Here is a 19,096-nt window from a genome sequence, read left to right on the forward strand (position 1 = left end):
TCTTATGCCAAGGAATTAGAATATTGTTGTTCCTTGGGAATTTAGAATTGTATTCCCACCGTTCGTAGTTGAGGTAGAACTTTTTGTACGGAATTTAAGAAAATGATGTTTGGTGAGTTAAGTAGATAAATAAAAAAGTAAGAGATAAAAAAAAAAGTGAATAAAGTAATAGTGAGAAAAGTGTTAACATATATAGAAATGTCTGAGGAAATTTTTCAAAATGGAAAAATGGAAAAATGACTCAACTATAAGGGAATGGAGGGAGTACTAATATTAATAACTGTGTTTTTCTTTTCGTACAAAAATACATAGATAATGTGGCTTTTTTTAAAAAAAATTCAAACAAGGAACAATAATTTCATCAAGAAATTATATATTGCTATTTTAGATTCTAATGGAGTGAAGTTTCCTATGATCAAAGATCAGTGTACAAAGTTTACAAAAACAATGTTTTCTTTTAGTAGGAGTGAGGATTATACATTCTATCCTTAATTTATATGCAGCTTTTTTTATGGGAAAAATAAATACTCTTATTGTTTTAAGAGTGAACTACATAAATAATACCTGATCTTTCACTTTCGCACATAAATGATACACGGTCTTTATTTTATATCGTTTTAGTGCCTATAAATCACATTTTTGATACCTGATGCAATTTTCACCCCAAAATACCCTTTAAACAAATAGTACATTTTTCCATTTGTGTCATAGAGGATATTTTGGGCTTATATAATACTAGTTCCAAAAGTGATATTATAATATCTTCTCTCATTCTCCTCACTCTTTATAATATTATTATTAATCAATATTAATATTATAATTTTGATATTATAAATTAATAATTAATTTATTTTTTCATATATTTCAAATATAGTACTTAATTAAAATTATAGTTATAATTATATTTAATTATTATTATAATAATATTAGTGTTATAATAGTAATAAAAACTAGTACTATTAATTAATAAATCATTATAGTCCTATAATTTTTTAAATTGTGAATCATATTATATTATATTATATAATAATAACTATTATTATTATTATTATTCTATACTAATACTCCCTCCGACCCACAAAGATTGTCCCATTTTTCCATTTCCGTCCGTCCCACAAAATTTGTCTCATTTAACTTTTTACCATTTTTTGTAGTGGACCCTATATTCCACTAACTCTTTCCTACTCACATTTTATTTTAAAACTAATATATAAAAGTGAGACTTACATTCCACTAACTTTTTCAACCCATTTTTCATTACATTTCTTAAAACTCGTGCCCGGTCAAAGTGAGACAATCTTTATTAGACGAAGGGAGTATATTAAATTAATATTTAATATTATAATTGTAATTTAAAATTGTGAATTGTATTCATAATGATATAAACAATTGAAAATTTTTAGTTAGGTGTTTCAACTCAAAAATGAGTACTTAAAATAATTTAATTAAAAATATTTAATTATTTCATTAGTTTAAATAATTAATTTAATTAGATGTTTTTTTCTTGATTTATATTATAAATGCAATTAGATGTATGTATAAAACAATAAAAAGAAAGAAGAAAAAAAAGAGAAAAGAAAAAAGAAAGAAGAAAATGAAGAAAAAATAAAGAAGAAGAAACTAAAGAAGAAGAAAAAGAAAGGAATAAAAAAGAAATCAGATGTTTAGTTACTATTTAATTGAAATTTCCAAAAATATCCTCTGTAACAAAAAACTCACATGTTTGGTACGTAATGTTATTTTTGTTATGGGGTAAAAAAAAATGATACTATAAAATAAAAATTATGTAGCATTTATGTGTGACATACTATATGTTGTTAACATTATAGTAGTACAATAGTTGTGTTAATTTTTATTCATGAATTAAGATCCACATAAAGTAATATGAAAGGAGTAATTTAAATTCGATCGATGCAAAGTATTTGTATGGATTTATGGATTCACCCTCCGTCCCTTAAAATTTGATACCATTTGACTCGGCACGAGTTTTAAGAAATGTAATAGAAAGTTAATTGAAAAAGTTAATGGCATATGGTACCGACTTTTATATACTCCATCCGTCCACGAAAAATAGGGCTATTCAATTTTTATCCCTCGTTTTGAAAAAATGATAATAAATAGTTAAAGTGGATAGAAAGAAAACTTCTCTATATTATTCTCTATCTTACTATTTTTTTATCCAATTTAACTATTTATTATTTTTTTTCCAAAACGAGGGATAAAAATAGAATAGCCCTATTTTTCGTGGACGGAGAGAGTATTAATTTTAAAATATAATGTGAGTGAGAATGAGTTAGTGGAATATGAGGTCTACTATAAAAAATGGTAAAAGCATAAAGTGACAAATTTTTAGGGATGGACGAAAAATGAAATAAGTAACAAATTTTTAGGGACGGATGAAACATGAAGTATCAAATAAAGTTAAAGAAAAAGAAAATAAAATGAGGGTTATAGAGTATCTTTAACGCTACGGGCCGGGCCGCAAATCGTGAGTCCCGGCCCATCCCACGCGTTACACGGAAGAGTGGCACGGCCTGGGTCGGTCTCGGGGCCGCGTTCCCGGCCTGGTGACTGTCCCGTGGCCCGGCCCAGTGCGCGTTAATCGGAGTGGGGCCGTGACGGAAGAAGGAATTTTTGCCAAAAAATTGGAAGAGGAAGAAGAGGGAGGAAGATGAAGAAGAGGGGCGGCGACGTGCTGCAGATTTGCAATTATTTTTCTGAATTTTTACATTTTGAAAGAGGAAGAAGATGGAGGGGGAGAGAAAGAAGGAGGAGGAAGAAGAAGGAGAGGGGCGACGTGATGCAGATTTGCAATTTTTTTTTGATTTTTTTAATATTCTAATTTTTTTTATATTTTTTAGGTTATAATTTATTGTTTTTGTATTAAAAATGAAATTCTCGTGTTATAAATGAAATTCTCGTGTTATAAATTTTCGGTGTTTTTTTATTTTACGTGTAAAATAGGTTGAAATTGTGAATAGTGTCATTTATAAGTTGCGGTCCGGGTTGTGGCCTGCAGGGTTAGAGGAGTTGGGGCCTGGGCTGCAGTTGTAAAGGAATGATGATGTGGAGGGGACTTGGTGGAAACGGGTTTATTTATGCCCTTAAAACAGAATCTTGGTGTGTGGGCCCAAGGTTAGGTAAATTGGGCATGGCAGCAGACATCAGTGACGTGCACCGTGTTCTGCGTCCACGTGGCGAGTTATTATACGCCAGGGATGGACAGCGTTAAATCAAACGGGCTGGTGGAGCCAGTAGTATTAATCGACAAAGAGGAAGCATGAGATGAAAGTATTCCCTTTCTATATTTTTTTGTTGTACCCTAATTATAATCGTAATTAATTTATGTAGTGGTTCTATTTTATGAAATTTCTAAAGGTCATACTTCACCATACCACATACTCCAACAATAAAAGAAAATCAATTCATTTGCAGTCCTTTTCTAATTATAATGAGCATTTTTTTTATTTAAATTACAATTGATGATGGAATATATACAACATCCAATATCAATAGTCTGTATATTGTAAGATACGATTTTAATAAAATTGATAAAGTGGAAAAAAAGATGAAAATAAACAATGACTTGGCTTATTTTTTTTGTGTAAAATAAGGCTCAACTTATGATGTGTACTTATTATCTACAAAAAGATAGGACTTTCTCCGTCCCAATTAAGTTGAGTCAAAACTATTGGGTACGAAGATTAAAAAATTTTGTTAAAAAGTATGAGTGATAAATAAAGTAGAAAAGATAATGAAAGAGTAAAGTAGATGATGGAATAAAATAAGAGTAATTCAATGTTTTGTTTTTTGTCAAAAAAAAGAAATGACTGAGATTAGTTGAGACGGATGGAGTCATGAACTTTGGTAGTACTCCCTCCGTCCACGGATTATAGACTCGGTTTGTCTTGACACGATTTTTAAGAATTGTAATAGAAAGTGAATTAAAAAAATTGTGAAATGTAGGTTATATATTAGTTTTATAATAAAATATGAGTGAAATAGAAGTAAATGGAATGTGAGATCTATTATAAAAATAATAAAAAGACAAATAAAATATTTATTAATGAACGGATGAAAATGACAAAATAAGACATTATTGACGGAGATAGGGATATGGAGTACCTTCTATTAAATTGAGTATACATTTGTTTTTCTATTTCATTTTTATCAAAAGTTGGGTAGACATATTATTTTAAGTGCAGGTGCTTGACACCTAAATTGTATTCATAACTGATAGGATTTTTTTCTATATCTACGAATATAAGTATTTATTTATTTTATACACAAAGTAAGCTAATAAATATTTTGGAGTAAGTAATGTTTGAAAGAAAATAGTAAAAGTTATATTTCTAAGTTTTATGACTTTATCTCTCACTCTAATTGACACTTCCTATCCCACTTAACTTTATTTCTTAATGATCTTATCTTAAATGAAGAAATATGACTATTTTTATAAATTCTATCTCTTCCTCAGAGTCATAGTTCCTATCTCTTCTCACTTTATTCTCATGGTTCTTATCTCTTTTTTTCTTTTATACTGTACAAATTATTTCTCTCTTTGTCTCATGTATAATTGTTGGATTCCTCGTTTATAATTCAATTACAGAAGTAAAATTATCAATTATTTTGGATAGTGGCAAACATATATCTTGGCTATTATATTTTGATATGAATCTAGTCCAACTGTCCAAGCCATCTTATTTCTTGGTCGCTTAAATCTGTGAAAATGGTCATATAAACTTCTTCTACTAAAATAATGTTTTACTGTATTATTTAACCTAATTCCTTAGAATCAATAGATTTGGATCTATAATAGAAAAAAATTGAGATTTCTGACTACACAAGTGGCCTGAGATACTGAAAATACTTGCGCACATTTCTTTCTATCTTTACATTTAATATTCCCTCATCTAATGATATATCTACCTTTATTATTATTATTATTATCATTATTAGTATTATTATTATAAAATGCCATAATTTTGGCGATTAAGAAATTGGAAAGAAGTCCACGTAGGTAGATTGATGGGCCCCATTTACAAATGGGCATAGCTGGCACTGTTGGGCCCACATCAAAGTAATGCCACCGACCTTTGTCACTCAGTTGGCCCACCCACACCTCGCTTTTTAATAAGCTTTCCAGTTGTAGTTTTGTGCCTCATTTCACCTTCATTTACTTGAAATCTTTAATGTTCAAAAATAAAATCATGATAGAGTTTTACTCTCTTTCTCTTTCTATTCTCTTTCTTTGATATTCATATTTATTTTAAGATTAATATAAAAAATATTATAAAATAACTTTTTTTTAAATTTCTATAAATTAAGTGCTCTTAGATCTCTAATGTTAAATATCTAGCCTTGTCACTTAATTAGAACATGCTCTAATCCACGAAACCATATGAAGCAGTTTAAGAAAATTGCGAGAAGATAAAATTAGTAATGTGATATTGGCCTCCACCATAGTAAGCATTTTCTGAATAATTTTTTGGCAAAAGTTGTAATCAATCAATTACAACTAGGCATGACTCAAGATTCTCTAATTAAATTATCATATATTTTGAAGTAGCTAATTTGAAGGCTTATAAATACCACCTCTATGCCACCCTTTCATATCATCACATTCACTAAAACACTAGTAGCATTTTGGCTTAGAATTCTTCCTTGTTCAGCTTCAACTCTTTCATTACAATGGCATCAGTTGAGGTATATCATTTGCTAGCGCTAGTTTGATCTCTTCCTGGCTTGGATCAAACTATACATCGTTTTTTCTTTAAAATTTTTGGGATCAAGTAGAGATCGCCTTTCAGTATTCTAGATTTTCGATCAATTAATGGATTAGAATCAAATGATTTTCATTTCCCTTTAATGTCATTTATGTTAATTTCTCTTCGATTGAAGCAGGTTGAATCAGTTCCAGTGGCAGAGATCGTTGCTCCGGTTGAGGCACCGGTGAAAGTGGAGGAGTCTCCTGCAGAGGCAGTGGCGGTGGCGGTGGCGGTGGCGGAAGAAGTAGCTGCTCCAGCTGAAGCCGAGCCTGAGAAAGAAGCCGCAGCAGTGGAGAAGCCAGCCGTTGAAGCCGCTGCGCCAGCTGAAGTTGCCGAGGAGATGGCTGCTTTGGCTGAAGCCGAGCCTGAGAAAGAAGCCGCGGTGGTGGAGGAGCCAGCCGTTGAAGCCGAGACGACAGTGGTTACAGCTGAAGAGACCGAGGTTAAAGCAGCAGAGGAAGAGGCCGCCCCCGTCGCTGCTGAAGAGGCTGCCAAGGAGGAGGCTGCTAAGGAGGAGGAGGTCGCTGCTCCAGCTGAAGGGGCCGCGGAGGAGGAGGAGGAGGAGGAGGCCGCTCCTGTCGCCGAAGAGGCTGCTCCAGCTGAAGCCGCCAAGGAGGCTGAAGTTGCAGTTGAGAAAACTGAGGAGTGAAAGAGCAACTAAATAGGAGTATTTTGCTACTACTATATGTCAAAGGTGGCAGTATTTGAATCTTTTATCATGGTTTTTGATGGATGGTGCTGAGTTTTATTATTTAATTTCAATTTTTATTTGTAGCACCATCATTCAAGTTTCAATTAATAAAATTTATGTTATCTATTTTTATTGTATTTGCAGTGCTACGCACTATAGTTTATTACATTTGTGCTCGGAATTGCATTTGAACCTGAGCACGATCATTCTTCTAGGACGTTAAGAGCTATTCCGAGCACCAACAGTGCTTTTTCATTATGTACAAAACTATGAGAAATTCTATTTTTGCACAACCACCTGATCCACATATTTTCACATTGTCCCAAAGCTGCAACCTATGTGATAATGCAAAGACGATCGCGCATCACAACAATTTACAGAATTCCAAAATTATAGGCACACACCCTATAAAAATCATGAATTAAATATGCCCGGTCAATGAATTTTGACCAAATAATAAATATGACGAGACATTTAATTTTGTGAAATTAAATGATATAGCGTCGATCTACATTTTAGGTAGATAAATGTAGTACATTCACTTTCTCAAATCCGATTTCCGGTGAGTGAGAAATAGTGGATTAAAGTTGAGCATAATTAGCTTTTAATTAAAGCTTGGAGCTTGAGCTTAGGGAATAATTAACTAGGGTTAATTATCCCACGTTGGAGAAGTGACACATCTTTTAATGTGTTTAAAGTAAGTGACTTTATGTTACTTAATAATTATAGTGGACCAAGATGGGTGAAAGAGCCCACACGCGCGCGCACGCGCGCGCCGCCGCCCGCCCGCCCGCCCGCCCGAGCCCGTGCCCGTGGTCGCGGTCGCGGGCCTCGGGCCTGGTCCCGGTCCCGATCTCGATCTTGGACTTGACAATTGGTCTTTGGGCTAGGGTCTGGACCAGTAATAATCTTTTTAGACCACCGCTGAGTCAGTAATCCAAGTGGCGGCACAGTCAAAGCTGCCACGTGAGAAAAGCACACCTGCCACACGCTTGTAACCGCCGACGGTTACGAATCTGCCATGATGAGCCTTCATGGTTTGGTTGACCTTGCATGGTGGCTTGGCCTATAAATAGGCTAGTCATTCCACTGCATTAGACATACATTACACCATTCACAAGCATAAGCTCTCTCCCTCTCTCTGCACCGTTTTTCTGTCGAAAGCTCTGTCCTCTCCTCCATCCAGTTCGCCGGAGCTCTGTTGATTGCGGTGCTGCTTCACCAGAGACGTAGCCGTTTTACCTTTGGGGACGACACGCCAAATCGAGAGCACTACCGGAGCGTATCTCGTCTTGCGGGAAGAGGACTCCTCGACTCGGCTAAACACTGTTCACGGTTCTTTGTTTCGATTCTTTCATTGTAATTCAGTTTCAGTTTTCCATTCTGTATTCCTTCTTTTGAGTTGTATTACGCCCTGTTGTTATCTCTTGTAATCCCAGAAACCAACACACACATGATGCATATGCATAGGCAGGATGCTCTTAATCGAGCATGACTAGAGCCGTAGGGGCCGAGGAAGCATTGAACATATGCAAATGCTCAGATGCTTGTTCAAGGGTGGATTCATCTCAACTAACATTAACTTCGCCCTAATTTAAACATTGAATTTCCTTGCACATAATGAAAATAAACAAAACGACCTCGTTGATGAGCTCGAAGGCCTTCGGGTCTTTGGTGCTGCACATCTGGCCAAACAGGGAGAGTTCTGCAAAGTGGTGCACTCCGCTCGGTAACCGGAATTCCGGTGATTTAAGTTTAATGTATTATTATTAAATAATACTATTGATTATTCGTCGAATTTAAATTAAGAAAAAAAAATTAAGTATAGAAGATAAATTAATAAGTTCAATGATTTTGTGGATGAATACACAAAGCACAGATATACTATGTGGGATGTGATCAAATGAAAACCATATATTTAATACAAATTCAAAACTTTAATCCTAGCCACTAATTATATCAGATATGTGGTTAATATGGCGTTCAATTCCTATGTCAACAAGAGCATATATTTTGTCAACATAGGGTAATTTTGTAACTTAATTTGATCAGTGGTTTATGCGTTCCTAATTAATCTCACACTTTCCAAACTGCAAATATTCACATCGCTGCTAATCTCCCACTTTCCAAACTGCAAATATTCACATCTTCACCGAGGATCTTCACCATTGTAATTGACGTCTCCTATTCTCAACAATTAAATTTTTCCAGTAAAAAAATCTAGCTAATTCCGATCATGTGCTGATTCGTCGAAAAAATTGCTTGAATTTTGCGTTGACACTGCGTCGTTGATTCCTTGTTGATGTTGAATTTTGTGTTGAAATGGCGTTGAATCTTTGTTGATGTTGAATTTCGTGCTGAATCCTTGACACTTGGTTGATGTCGAATTTTGTGTTGAAATGGCGTTGAAGCTTTGTTGATGTTGAATTTCATGCTGAATCGTTGATTCTTTTGTTCTGCTATTGTTTTTTTGCGATGAAATTGTGTTGACTCTTTTGTTCTGTTGCTGTTAAATTTTGTGTTGAAATCGTGTTGATTCTATGCTGATTATAAAAACGTGAATAGTGGAAGGAGAGAGAACGATGAAATCGGAATTACATAATTATTCGATAATTAAATGATTCACCATATCATGAAAGTGTCTATTATACCTTCTGTTGACAGATTTATAGAAGTTATTGATATTTTAAATGGAAACATTGTAATCGTTGATTAGTACTAATATTTAGTGGCTAGGATTAAAGTTTTGAGTTTATATTAGGTATATGGTTTTTATTATATCACTACCCGTTAGTATGTAAGATATCTAAAAATCCAAATTAAAGCATTTATATTTTTCATGAATAATCAACTCTATTGTGTTTGAACCTGAGCACGGTCGTTTTCTCAGACGCTAGGGCGTGTTCACTTTGTTTGATGTGGGAAGATGAGAAATGAAACATGGTTGATATGTGGCTGTGGACCCCACAAAAATAAAATTCAAAACGGATGTTCAGTGTACAAGATATAAATCCAGTTTTGCCTGCAAAATTTCACTCAATTTATTCTAGTTTATGTCTAATGACGAAAAAGACCCCATTACAATTTTGATTGGGGGATGCCCATCAAAAAGGAAGGGCATAATAGTAAAGTCACACCCAATTCAGGGTTCGTTGTTTGATACAGAAATCAATTAACACCAATTTAAAGAGATTTGAAAACCTCTCTATTCTCATGAACAGTGTGGGCCCTCCATAATTTCTAGGGCTCTGCATAAATGATTACAAGTAAACTGAACTGTGAAAGTGTGTCCGTGCAAACTACTGATTTGATCGAGTGTTGGAGCCGAGCTGCAGCTCAAAGAAGAGATCAAGAAATGAAGCTCGGTTTTGAGCTAGTTCGGCTAGAAAGGAGTTCGGCTATAAAGGAGTTCGGTGAAAGGAGTTCGGTAAGCTCGGCTTACCGAGCTGGAACTAGCCTGGAACTAGCCGAGAAGAAGAAGGCAGAAGAAGGAAGCTCGGCTTTGAGCTGGAACTAGCCGAGAAGGAAGAGTTCGGTTTTGAGCCGAGTAGCGGTTATAACTAACTTTGGGAAATAGAGTTAGTTGGACTTTATTTCTTGATTGCATCTTGTATAAATAGCTCGATAGAGCTCAGTAGTGAAGTAGCAGAATTACACCATATACACACACACCTAGAGAGATTAATTCTCAAGATAGCGAGCGGTTGTGAGCGGTAGAGTGTGAGTGTGAGTTCGTTGTAATTGTAAAGAGTTCATCAATAAGATTCCGGTCATCTTCTCCGTGGACGTAGGTGGTTTATCACCGAACCACGTTATATCGTTTGCGTGCTTTATTTTCTCGATTACGTGTGTGAGATCAGCGGCAACGCAACCCAACAGGTGGCGCCGTCTGTGGGAATTTCCCAAAGGAGTTCTTGATTGCTTTCTGGGATAGTTAGGGTCCAAGAATTCCGGTAGTTGAGCTGATCTTGGCGATTGCCCACCGTCTGTTTGAGAAATGTCTACAGCTAAGTTTGAGGTGGAGAAGTTCACCGGGAAAAATGACTTTGGGCTGTGGAGGTTGAAGATAAAGGCCATCTTGATGCAGCAGGGCCTATGGAATATCTTGAAGAATGAAGTCGATGCCGAGAAAGAAGCGGAGGTCGATGAAAAAGAGAAAGGGAAGCTTCAGGATATGCAGTATAGAGCCTACAGCACCCTAATCTTGAATTTGTCAGATAGGGTTCTGAGGGAAGTCTCCAAAGAGGAGACAGCTGCGGGAGTATGGACAAAACTTGAGTCATTGTACATGACCAAGTCCATTACAAATCGTTTACACCTAAAGCAGAAGCTCCTTGCATTCAGATTCTCAGATGCGAGAGGAATTACAGAGCAACTTGAAGAATTTGGTAAGTGTGTAGATGATTTGGAAAATATCGATGAAATGATCAAGGATGAAGATAAAGCCTTGATGCTGCTGAATTCGCTTCCTAAGAGTTTTGAACACTTCAAGGATGCGGTGTTACTTGGAAGAGAGTCCAAGGTTACATATGAAGAAATTCATTCTGCTCTGAAAATGAAGGAATCGCATAAGAATGATTATTCCACTTCTACTAGACAAAATGATCCAGTGGCTGAGAGTCTTTTCTTGAAGAAGGGTCAGAACAAGAAAGTTTTCAACAAGAAGAAACAAAACAAAGATAAGGCTGAGGGAGAGAGGGAGACTAGAAGCTGCTACTATTGCAGAAAGCCGGGTCACTTGAAGAAGGCATGTTTTGCTTGGAAAAGGAAGCAAGAACAAGCGATCAATGCAGGTTCAAATACTGCAGATCTTGCTCAGGAAGTGGAGGCCAATGAGGCCTTGAATATACTCTCAGGGGCAAGAATTGAAGAATGTTGGATCATGGACTCGGGTTGCTCCTTTCATATATGCTCCCACAGATCCTGGTTTCAAAAGTTGACAGCACACACAGGATCAGTAATGTTGGGGAATGATCAGACATGTGATGTTAGAGGGATTGGAGAAATCAAGCTGAAGGTGAGTGATGGTAGTGTAAAAACTCTCACAGAAGTGAGGTTCATACCTCAGATCAAGAGAAACTTGATTTCTTTAGGGCTGCTGGAGTCCAAGGGCTACAAGTTTGAGTCCAGTAACGGAGTACTCAGGGTGACAAAGGGTCCCAGAATAGTCATGGAGGCCAAAAGAAAGAATAGCCTGTATTACTTGGTGGGTGAAACCGTGATCAATGCAGCAAATGTTACTCAGTCAGAGAGCCTGGATCTGTGGCATGCTAGACTTGGGCATGTGGGGGAAAAAGGCATCAAGGAGCTTGCTAGGCTGGGTGCAATGAGGCTGGGGACATCAGAGAGGCTCAACAAATGTGAGTCTTGTATTCTTGGAAAGGCAAAAAGGCTACCATTCTCTGGTGGAAAGCACACTACAACAGCTCCCTTTGTATATGCTCACAGTGACTTATGGGGGCCTTCTCCAGCAGAATCCATAGGTGGAGGTAAGTATTTCATATCTATTATAGATGACTATTCAAGAAAGGTATGGGTTTACATCCTCAAAGAGAAGTCTCAAGCATTTGAGAGGTTTAGAGAATGGCATACTAGATATGAAAATGAGAAAGGGTCGGTGCTGAAGTACTTAAGAACTGATAATGGGATGGAGTTCTTATCTACTGAGTTTGATAGCTTCTGTAAAATGAAAGGGATAAGAAGGCATAGGACCGTGCCAAGGAACCCTCAACAGAACGGGCTGGCAGAGAGGATGAACAGGACGTTGCTAGAAAGAGTGAGATGCATGTTGTTCTACTCTGGAATGCCAAAGAAATTTTGGGCAGAGGCTGTTTCTACTGCAGCTGATCTGATTAACAAATGCCCCTCTTCATCAATTTCTAATGAGACTCCTGATCAGAGATGGTATGGAACTTTGGGAGACTACTCAGGCTTGAAGATTTTTGGGTGTGCGGCTTATGCACATATCAAGCAGAATAAGTTGGAACCAAGAGCAAGAAAATGTGTGATGTTGGGATACCAAGATGGAGTGAAGGGATATAGGTTATGGAATATGGATGAAGGGGGTCAGAATATCATTGTGAGTAGAGATGTAGTGTTCAATGAAGGAGAAATGCCATTCAAGATAACTAAAGCAACCCCTGGTGGTGACAGTAGCTCTAGCATTCAAGAGTTTGAGTTTGATGAGAAATCTGCTTGGTCTGATGCTGATGAGGGTGTTGAAATCTCTGAACACCAAGAAGAAGGTGGAGCTTCCAGTTCTCAGTCAGATGAAAACACAAGAGGTGGAGATCCATCAAATCAAGGAAACAGAAGAAATCCAAGAAGGAATGCAGGCTTGCCCAGCAGGTTTTCAGATTATGATATGAGCTTCTTTGCTCTTTGTATAGCAGAGGTGCTCATGTTCTCAGAGCCTTCAACCTATGAAGAAGCCATAAAATGCAAAGAAAGTCAGAAGTGGATCAGAGCCATGGAAGAAGAAATAGAGTCCTTGTTGAGAAATGGGACTTGGATTCTGGTGAATGACCCAGGGACTCAGAAACTCATAAGTTGCAAGTGGCTATTTAAGAAGAAGGTTGAAGTTGGGGAAGTTGAAAGCATACGTTTTAAGGCAAGGTTGGTAGCTAGAGGATTCACACAAGTAGAAGGTATTGACTACACTGAGGTGTTCTCTCCAGTGGTAAAACACACCTCCATTCGGATCTTATTGGCCTTGACAGCTCATTTTGATTGGGAGCTGCATCAACTCGATGTAAAAACAGCTTTTTTACATGGGGATCTAGAGGAGACGATCTATATGATGCAGCCTAAGGGTTTTGAAAGGCCTGGAGAAGAAAAGAAGGTTTGCTTACTTAAGAAAAGCCTATACGGGCTCAAGCAGAGCAGTAGGCAGTGGAACAAGAAGTTCCATGAGCAAATGGAGCTGATGGAGTTTGAGAGATCCAGCTTTGATAGCTGTGTATATGTCAAGAGAAGTGGAGATTTGATAATAGCCTACCTGTTACTGTATGTAGATGATATTCTACTAGCAGGATCAAGCTTGAGTGAATTGCAGATTGTAAAAGATGAGCTTAAACAAAAGTTTGAGATGAAGGATCTTGGGGAGGCAAAACGAATCATAGGCATGGACATTGTCAGAAATAGGAAGAAGAAGGAACTGAGGCTTGTGCAAGCTGAGTACATCAAGAAAGTGATAAGGAAATATCAGGTGACAAATGCAAAGGCAGTCTCTACTCCATTAGCAGGCCATTTTAAGTTGAGCAAAGAACAGGCGCCTAAAACCGATGAAATCAGAAGGGAAATGAGTGCGATACCATATGCGAATATAGTGGGAAGCATAATGTACTTGATGATATGTACAAGGCCGGATGTGGCCCATGCTATAAGCGTGGCTAGCAGGTACATGGCTGATCCGGGTAGAGAACACTGGATGGCTCTGAAATGGATCTTGAAATATTTGGGAGGATCTGTTATGATTGGTTTGAGATTTGGTGGAAAAGCATGGTCTGAGAAAGATGAGATTCTTGTAGGCTACTGTGATTCTGATTATGCGGCCAACTTGGATAATAGGAAGTCCCAAAGCGGCTACATATTCACTTTGTTTGGTACAGCCATTAGTTGGAAGTCGAATCTACAACCGGTGGTCGCATTGTCCACAACTGAGGCAGAATATATTGCACTGACAGAGGCCGCAAAGGAGGGAAAATGGCTGCAAGGAATCTTACAAGATCTGGGGATAGAGCTGGGAGCAGTAATGATTAATTGTGACAGCAATTCAGCCATATGCTTAGCCAAGCACCAAATGTTCCATGAGAGATCTAAACATATCGATGTAAGGAGGCACTTCATCAGAGACGAAATTCAGAGTGGGAAGATCAATGTGGTGAAGGTTCCCACTGAAGAAAATGCCTCAGACATGTTAACCAAGTCACTACCAACTTTGAAGTTCAAGCATTGCTTGAAGTTGGTGGAAATTGTGGAATGTTGAAGTATGGAACAGGATTGAGAAGGGAATCTAGATATTGATGGAGTTTTGCAAGGACAAGGTGGAGATTTGTGAAAGTGTGTCCGTGCAAACTACTGATTTGATCGAGTGTTGGAGCCGAGCTGCAGCTCAAAGAAGAGATCAAGAAATGAAGCTCGGTTTTGAGCTAGTTCGGCTAGAAAGGAGTTCGGCTAGAAAGGAGTTCGGTGAAAGGAGTTCGGTAAGCTCGGCTTACCGAGCTGGAACTAGCCTGGAACTAGCCGAGAAGAAGAAGGCAGAAGAAGGAAGCTCGGCTTTGAGCTGGAACTAGCCGAGAAGGAAGAGTTCGGTTTTGAGCCGAGTAGCGGTTATAACTAACTTTGGGAAATAGAGTTAGTTGGACTTTATTTCTTGATTGCATCTTGTATAAATAGCTCGATAGAGCTCAGTAGTGAAGTAGCAGAATTACACCATATACACACACACCTAGAGAGATTAATTCTCAAGATAGCGAGCGGTTGTGAGCGGTAGAGTGTGAGTGTGAGTTCGTTGTAATTGTAAAGAGTTCATCAATAAGATTCCGGTCATCTTCTCCGTGGACGTAGGTGGTTTATCACCGAACCACGTTATATCGTTTGCGTGCTTTATTTTCTCGATTACGTGTGTGAGATCAGCGGCAACGCAACCCAACATGAACAATTGGAAATGTGTAGATTTGGGTTATATCTTGCCATTTCTTTTAAAGTGAACGGGTGGAGATTACATATTATTCTAAGCACATTTGTATTTGAAACCATGTCACCATTTGAGCACATCCATATATCTCTGCAATCGCAAGTAATTACCAGCAGTAATGTCCTGAGAAATATTTTTTATTATTGCTTTTATTTACAAAATTGCCAACATTCTCGCCATCTATATGCTTAAGGCTTGTTGAGTTTCCTACTTTTGTTAAGAATAAGATCCATATAAGCTCAAAACAAAGTTATAAATTCTACACAAAATCTTAAAACAAACTAAATGAGTCTACCCATATACACAGTTTAAATTGCTACTACAAGTTACAGTTGTAAAAAAAACTACATGTAGCAACTCCTCTGTTTTCATCTACTATGAGAAAATCTATTTTATACAAAACTACCTCAATCCACATATCTCACAATGTCCCAAAGCTGCAACCTACATGCTCCTGAAGGATAATGCTAAGACGATCGTGCATCACATCACTCGTAGGGTACGCAGGGAAACTCAGCTGGTAAAAGCATGTATGAGACGAAGGAAGCCGTCCACAGGATTCAGAAGTCTTGTTGATGTGAAGCCGAGAAGCTAAACCACTAAAACCTTTAACTGGTAAGTATTTGATCGAAGTCCAAAAGAAGAGTAGAATTTTTTTCTGCTCCGCTGTCATCTCTTCAACAATCTTCCAAAACCAGATTATCTGATCATCTGTTTTCTTAAAGCCTTCATACTTTGTATGTGCTTTCCAATCATCAACAGATATTGCACTTTCACTCCCATGTAGCATCCAGTCTAGATCTTCTGGTTCCAAGCATTTGAAGAAAGATTTTTGGAGATGACGACAATGCATAATGTCAGCAAAGCCTTTGGCAAAATGCTCTACTTGGTCAGCAACGGACATCACAAACCGGAGCTGTATAAGAGAATCAACATATTGCCTCCTATTTTCACTATTTACCGCAATAGTTTTCCCATCAGTGCAGAGATCAATAGTCTTCCTTATTCCTAGCTCCTCGACTTCATGAACAAATGTTAAACCTAAGGCATCTTGATCAACAGCCTCAGGTTCCATCTCTAAGATTTGCTTGCAACTGTTATATAACAAGTGATCTGCATCCCTTATATCTTCTAAGGTGATTGTATGCCCAGCCAATTGCAAAAAGAATACACGATCAAATACGATGCCAACTTGTACATTATGCATCAAGGCTAAGGCAATCACTTTTCCCGCAAAGCCAAAATACTCGAGGTGCACTGGGTCCACTTTAGATGCTGGATTTGGATAGAACCTTCTACGATCATCAGAGCAAGCTACAAAGAGGGCAGTTTGAGGGTTGAAGATTGCTTGGCATACTAATAAAAACCACTCCCGTATAACACCAGGGCCGATGGCTTCCTCGTTCTTAAACTCCATAAATAAACCAGCACGTAAGGACTCAATCTCAGCATGTTTCATATACTCAAATGATTCTGCCAACAAATGTGAGCGGTCAATCAGCATCTCATGCCGTACCTCATAGTTAGCCTTCACTCTAGGAAGCATCATCATTGCTAAATGTCTCCTTGCATCGAAGTTGGTCACTTCCTTACACTCAAAAATCCAACTATGGTCCTCACCCCTCTTTGCACACATGACAACAAGCCTACAGAAAGCTCCCTTTGTACTCTTCATAATTTCCCAAAATAAACCTTCACAACCACTATAAATCTTTGAGATACTATTAAGTTCCTTCATAAGTTTAAGGTAATGACAATCTCTAACACCATGGGAGCGTTTCAAATCACTGTTAATACAGTTCTCGAGCTCCCCCAAACACCTCTCCAATTTACCTAATAAATCATGGAAAATTTCAAACAAATTTCTAACTTCATCTCTGTATACATGTGGTACGTCAGTCAATGGAAAAACAATCGGATCACATCCCTTAATCTCCTTCACCAGTGGTGCCACAAATGAAGAGAAATCACTTATATCGACCAATGAAGGCCCATAAAAACGATTTGGGTGCACGCTGGAGAGCAAATCATCGGAGAGTTTAGTTGCCAACTCCTCAACAAATGAAAAAACATCTTTAATCTCAATTCCAGCCTTCTTTCCAACCTCAATATACTTCATCATTGCCGCTAAACGACCTCGGCAAAAACAATACAGTGGATCATCAATTCCAGCTGGTCCCTTCAACAATTTGCAGAATTCGAAAATTACAAGAACATACTCATGATACGAATGCTTAGGCAGAATTGTCTTATTCAATCCGAGGAAATGTACTATGGCCTCATCAGCGTACAAACGATTCATTCTATCAGGCGACATATAGAGCATGACTAGAGCTTTAGGAGCTGAGGAAGCACCGAAAATCCGCAAATACTCAGATGCTTGTTCAAGGTCCATCCGTGACCAGAATTCCTCGAGTATAAACTTCACCTCAGTTGGAACGTTGAGCGGATGAGTTTCCTTGCACATAATGAAAATACACGAAACGATCTCGTCGATGAGCTGGCAGGCCTTCGGGAGTTTGGTGATGCGCATACGGCCAACGAGAGAGAGTTTTGCGAAGTTCTGCACTCTACATTCGGCTAAAGTCTGCTCCGAATGCAGCTGTTTCCCGCCGTAGAAAAGCCTCCGCTCGGTAACCGGAATTCCGGTGATGGAATGAATCTTGTCGTGGATGGATTTGATGGTGGCGGATGAGTCGGCGTGGAAGACTAGGGTATTGTCCAGGAATATACGAGTTATGATGACGTGGAATTCGAGGGGGGAGGGGAGGGCGGAGTCGGCGGCGTAATCGTTGAGCTTGTGCTTGGAGAGAGACGACGACGATGACATCGGAGCAGTTCAGGCGGCGTTTGATCTTCGTCTAAATCAATGAAATCGTGCGGTGTGGGGAAGTTTGAAAGTAAGGGTTTCGAATTGAATTGAGCCAATTTATACATTTATGATGGGCTTTGATAAGAAGGTTGAATTAAGTCAATTTAATAAGTTCATTAATTTTGTTAATAAATCCATATATACATGCTTGTAATATATCTGAAATTCAAATCAAAGTAGGAGTAGTATTTATTCATTAAATAATAATCGACTCTCTCGATGACATTAAAAAATTCACTATACCAAAATGGAAATCTAATTTGGTATGGAAATCTAATTTAATATAATTTTGACAAATAAAAATATATTGGATCCTATATTCAACTAGATATATAAACTACCACTACAAATTAAGAGGCTTTTAACGAGCACATATTTAGCCTCATTGAATACCTTCCAAGCACAGGGTTGAAAAATTTGAGAGCACTTATGTGTGATCGAAAAATGGCGAGCGGATGGGGTTGTATCTGTTGTATGATGCTCTAAACATGCAAATTTCCGAGCACCTCCATGTGCTCGCAAAGTCTGGTCCAATTCCAAATGCTCGAAATTTGCATTGTGCTCGTAAATCTAGTAGGTTTTGCTAGGAAAGTCTGGTCCGCTATGTTGTTGTTTTTATTTTTTAATTATTATTAAATGAATAAATATAGTAAACCAAATTCATAAATAATCTTACTAAATTAAATAAAATTATTTAACGCACTTCATTAGAGTTTACGATGCTTAAATTGTCCTTAGGAATTGTTGACAGAAGGCTTTTCAATTGTAACATGGCCCTATAGTTCAACAGTGTAATATGTCACCAAAAAATTAAAAATTAAACTTTGCATCTTTCACGATCGATTTTTTGAATTTTCAAATCTCCTTGATTTTTTGAGTTTCAAATCTCCTTACAATAAAAAGTTTACTTGCCTACCTTTTTAAGTCAATAATGTTGCTCCCCCAAATTTCTTCTCAGAAAACCTTCGTAGAGTGAGAGACAATGGCTGTGGCAACAGAGGTTAAAGCAACAGAATGAGAAGCCGTCCCAAACCACGGTTGTTTTTCTCAGACGTCAAGAGTTATTC

General features: G+C 37.6%; 2 protein-coding genes across 3 annotated transcripts; one reads left to right on the plus strand and one right to left on the minus strand.

Moving 5' to 3' along the window:
• The first annotated feature begins 5,547 nt into the window (after nucleotides 1-5,547).
• LOC121775865 (induced stolen tip protein TUB8) lies at nucleotides 5,548-6,596 on the plus strand. Of its 2 annotated transcripts, none has more exons than XM_042172943.1 (2): nucleotides 5,548-5,706; nucleotides 5,905-6,596. In XM_042172943.1, the coding sequence occupies exons 1-2, from the start codon at nucleotides 5,692-5,694 to the stop codon at nucleotides 6,415-6,417; spliced, it is 528 nt and encodes a 175-aa protein (XP_042028877.1). In that variant the 5' UTR covers nucleotides 5,548-5,691; the 3' UTR covers nucleotides 6,418-6,596. The 2 variants fall into 2 exon arrangements, with proteins under 2 accessions (XP_042028877.1, XP_042028876.1); XM_042172942.1 differs by having other exon boundaries at nucleotides 5,555-5,706; nucleotides 5,902-6,596.
• An 8,861-nt stretch (nucleotides 6,597-15,457) lies between these two features.
• Nucleotides 15,458-18,034, minus strand: LOC121776163 (E3 ubiquitin-protein ligase UPL5-like). Its single transcript, XM_042173308.1, has one exon. It carries the CDS (start codon nucleotides 17,985-17,987, stop codon nucleotides 15,579-15,581), a length of 2,409 nt encoding a protein of 802 aa, XP_042029242.1. The 5' UTR covers nucleotides 17,988-18,034; the 3' UTR covers nucleotides 15,458-15,578.
• Between the last annotated feature and the right edge of the window lie 1,062 nt (nucleotides 18,035-19,096).

The sequence above is a fragment of the Salvia splendens genome, chromosome 18, assembly GCF_004379255.2.
Source record: "Salvia splendens isolate huo1 chromosome 18, SspV2, whole genome shotgun sequence".
Taxonomy (NCBI): domain Eukaryota; kingdom Viridiplantae; phylum Streptophyta; class Magnoliopsida; order Lamiales; family Lamiaceae; genus Salvia; species Salvia splendens.

What these genes read in the sequence shown, in the direction of transcription:
- LOC121776163 (XM_042173308.1), bottom strand. Translation starts at nt 17,987, where the DNA reads ATGTCATCGTCGTCGTCTCTCTCCAAGCACAAGCTCAACGATTACGCC.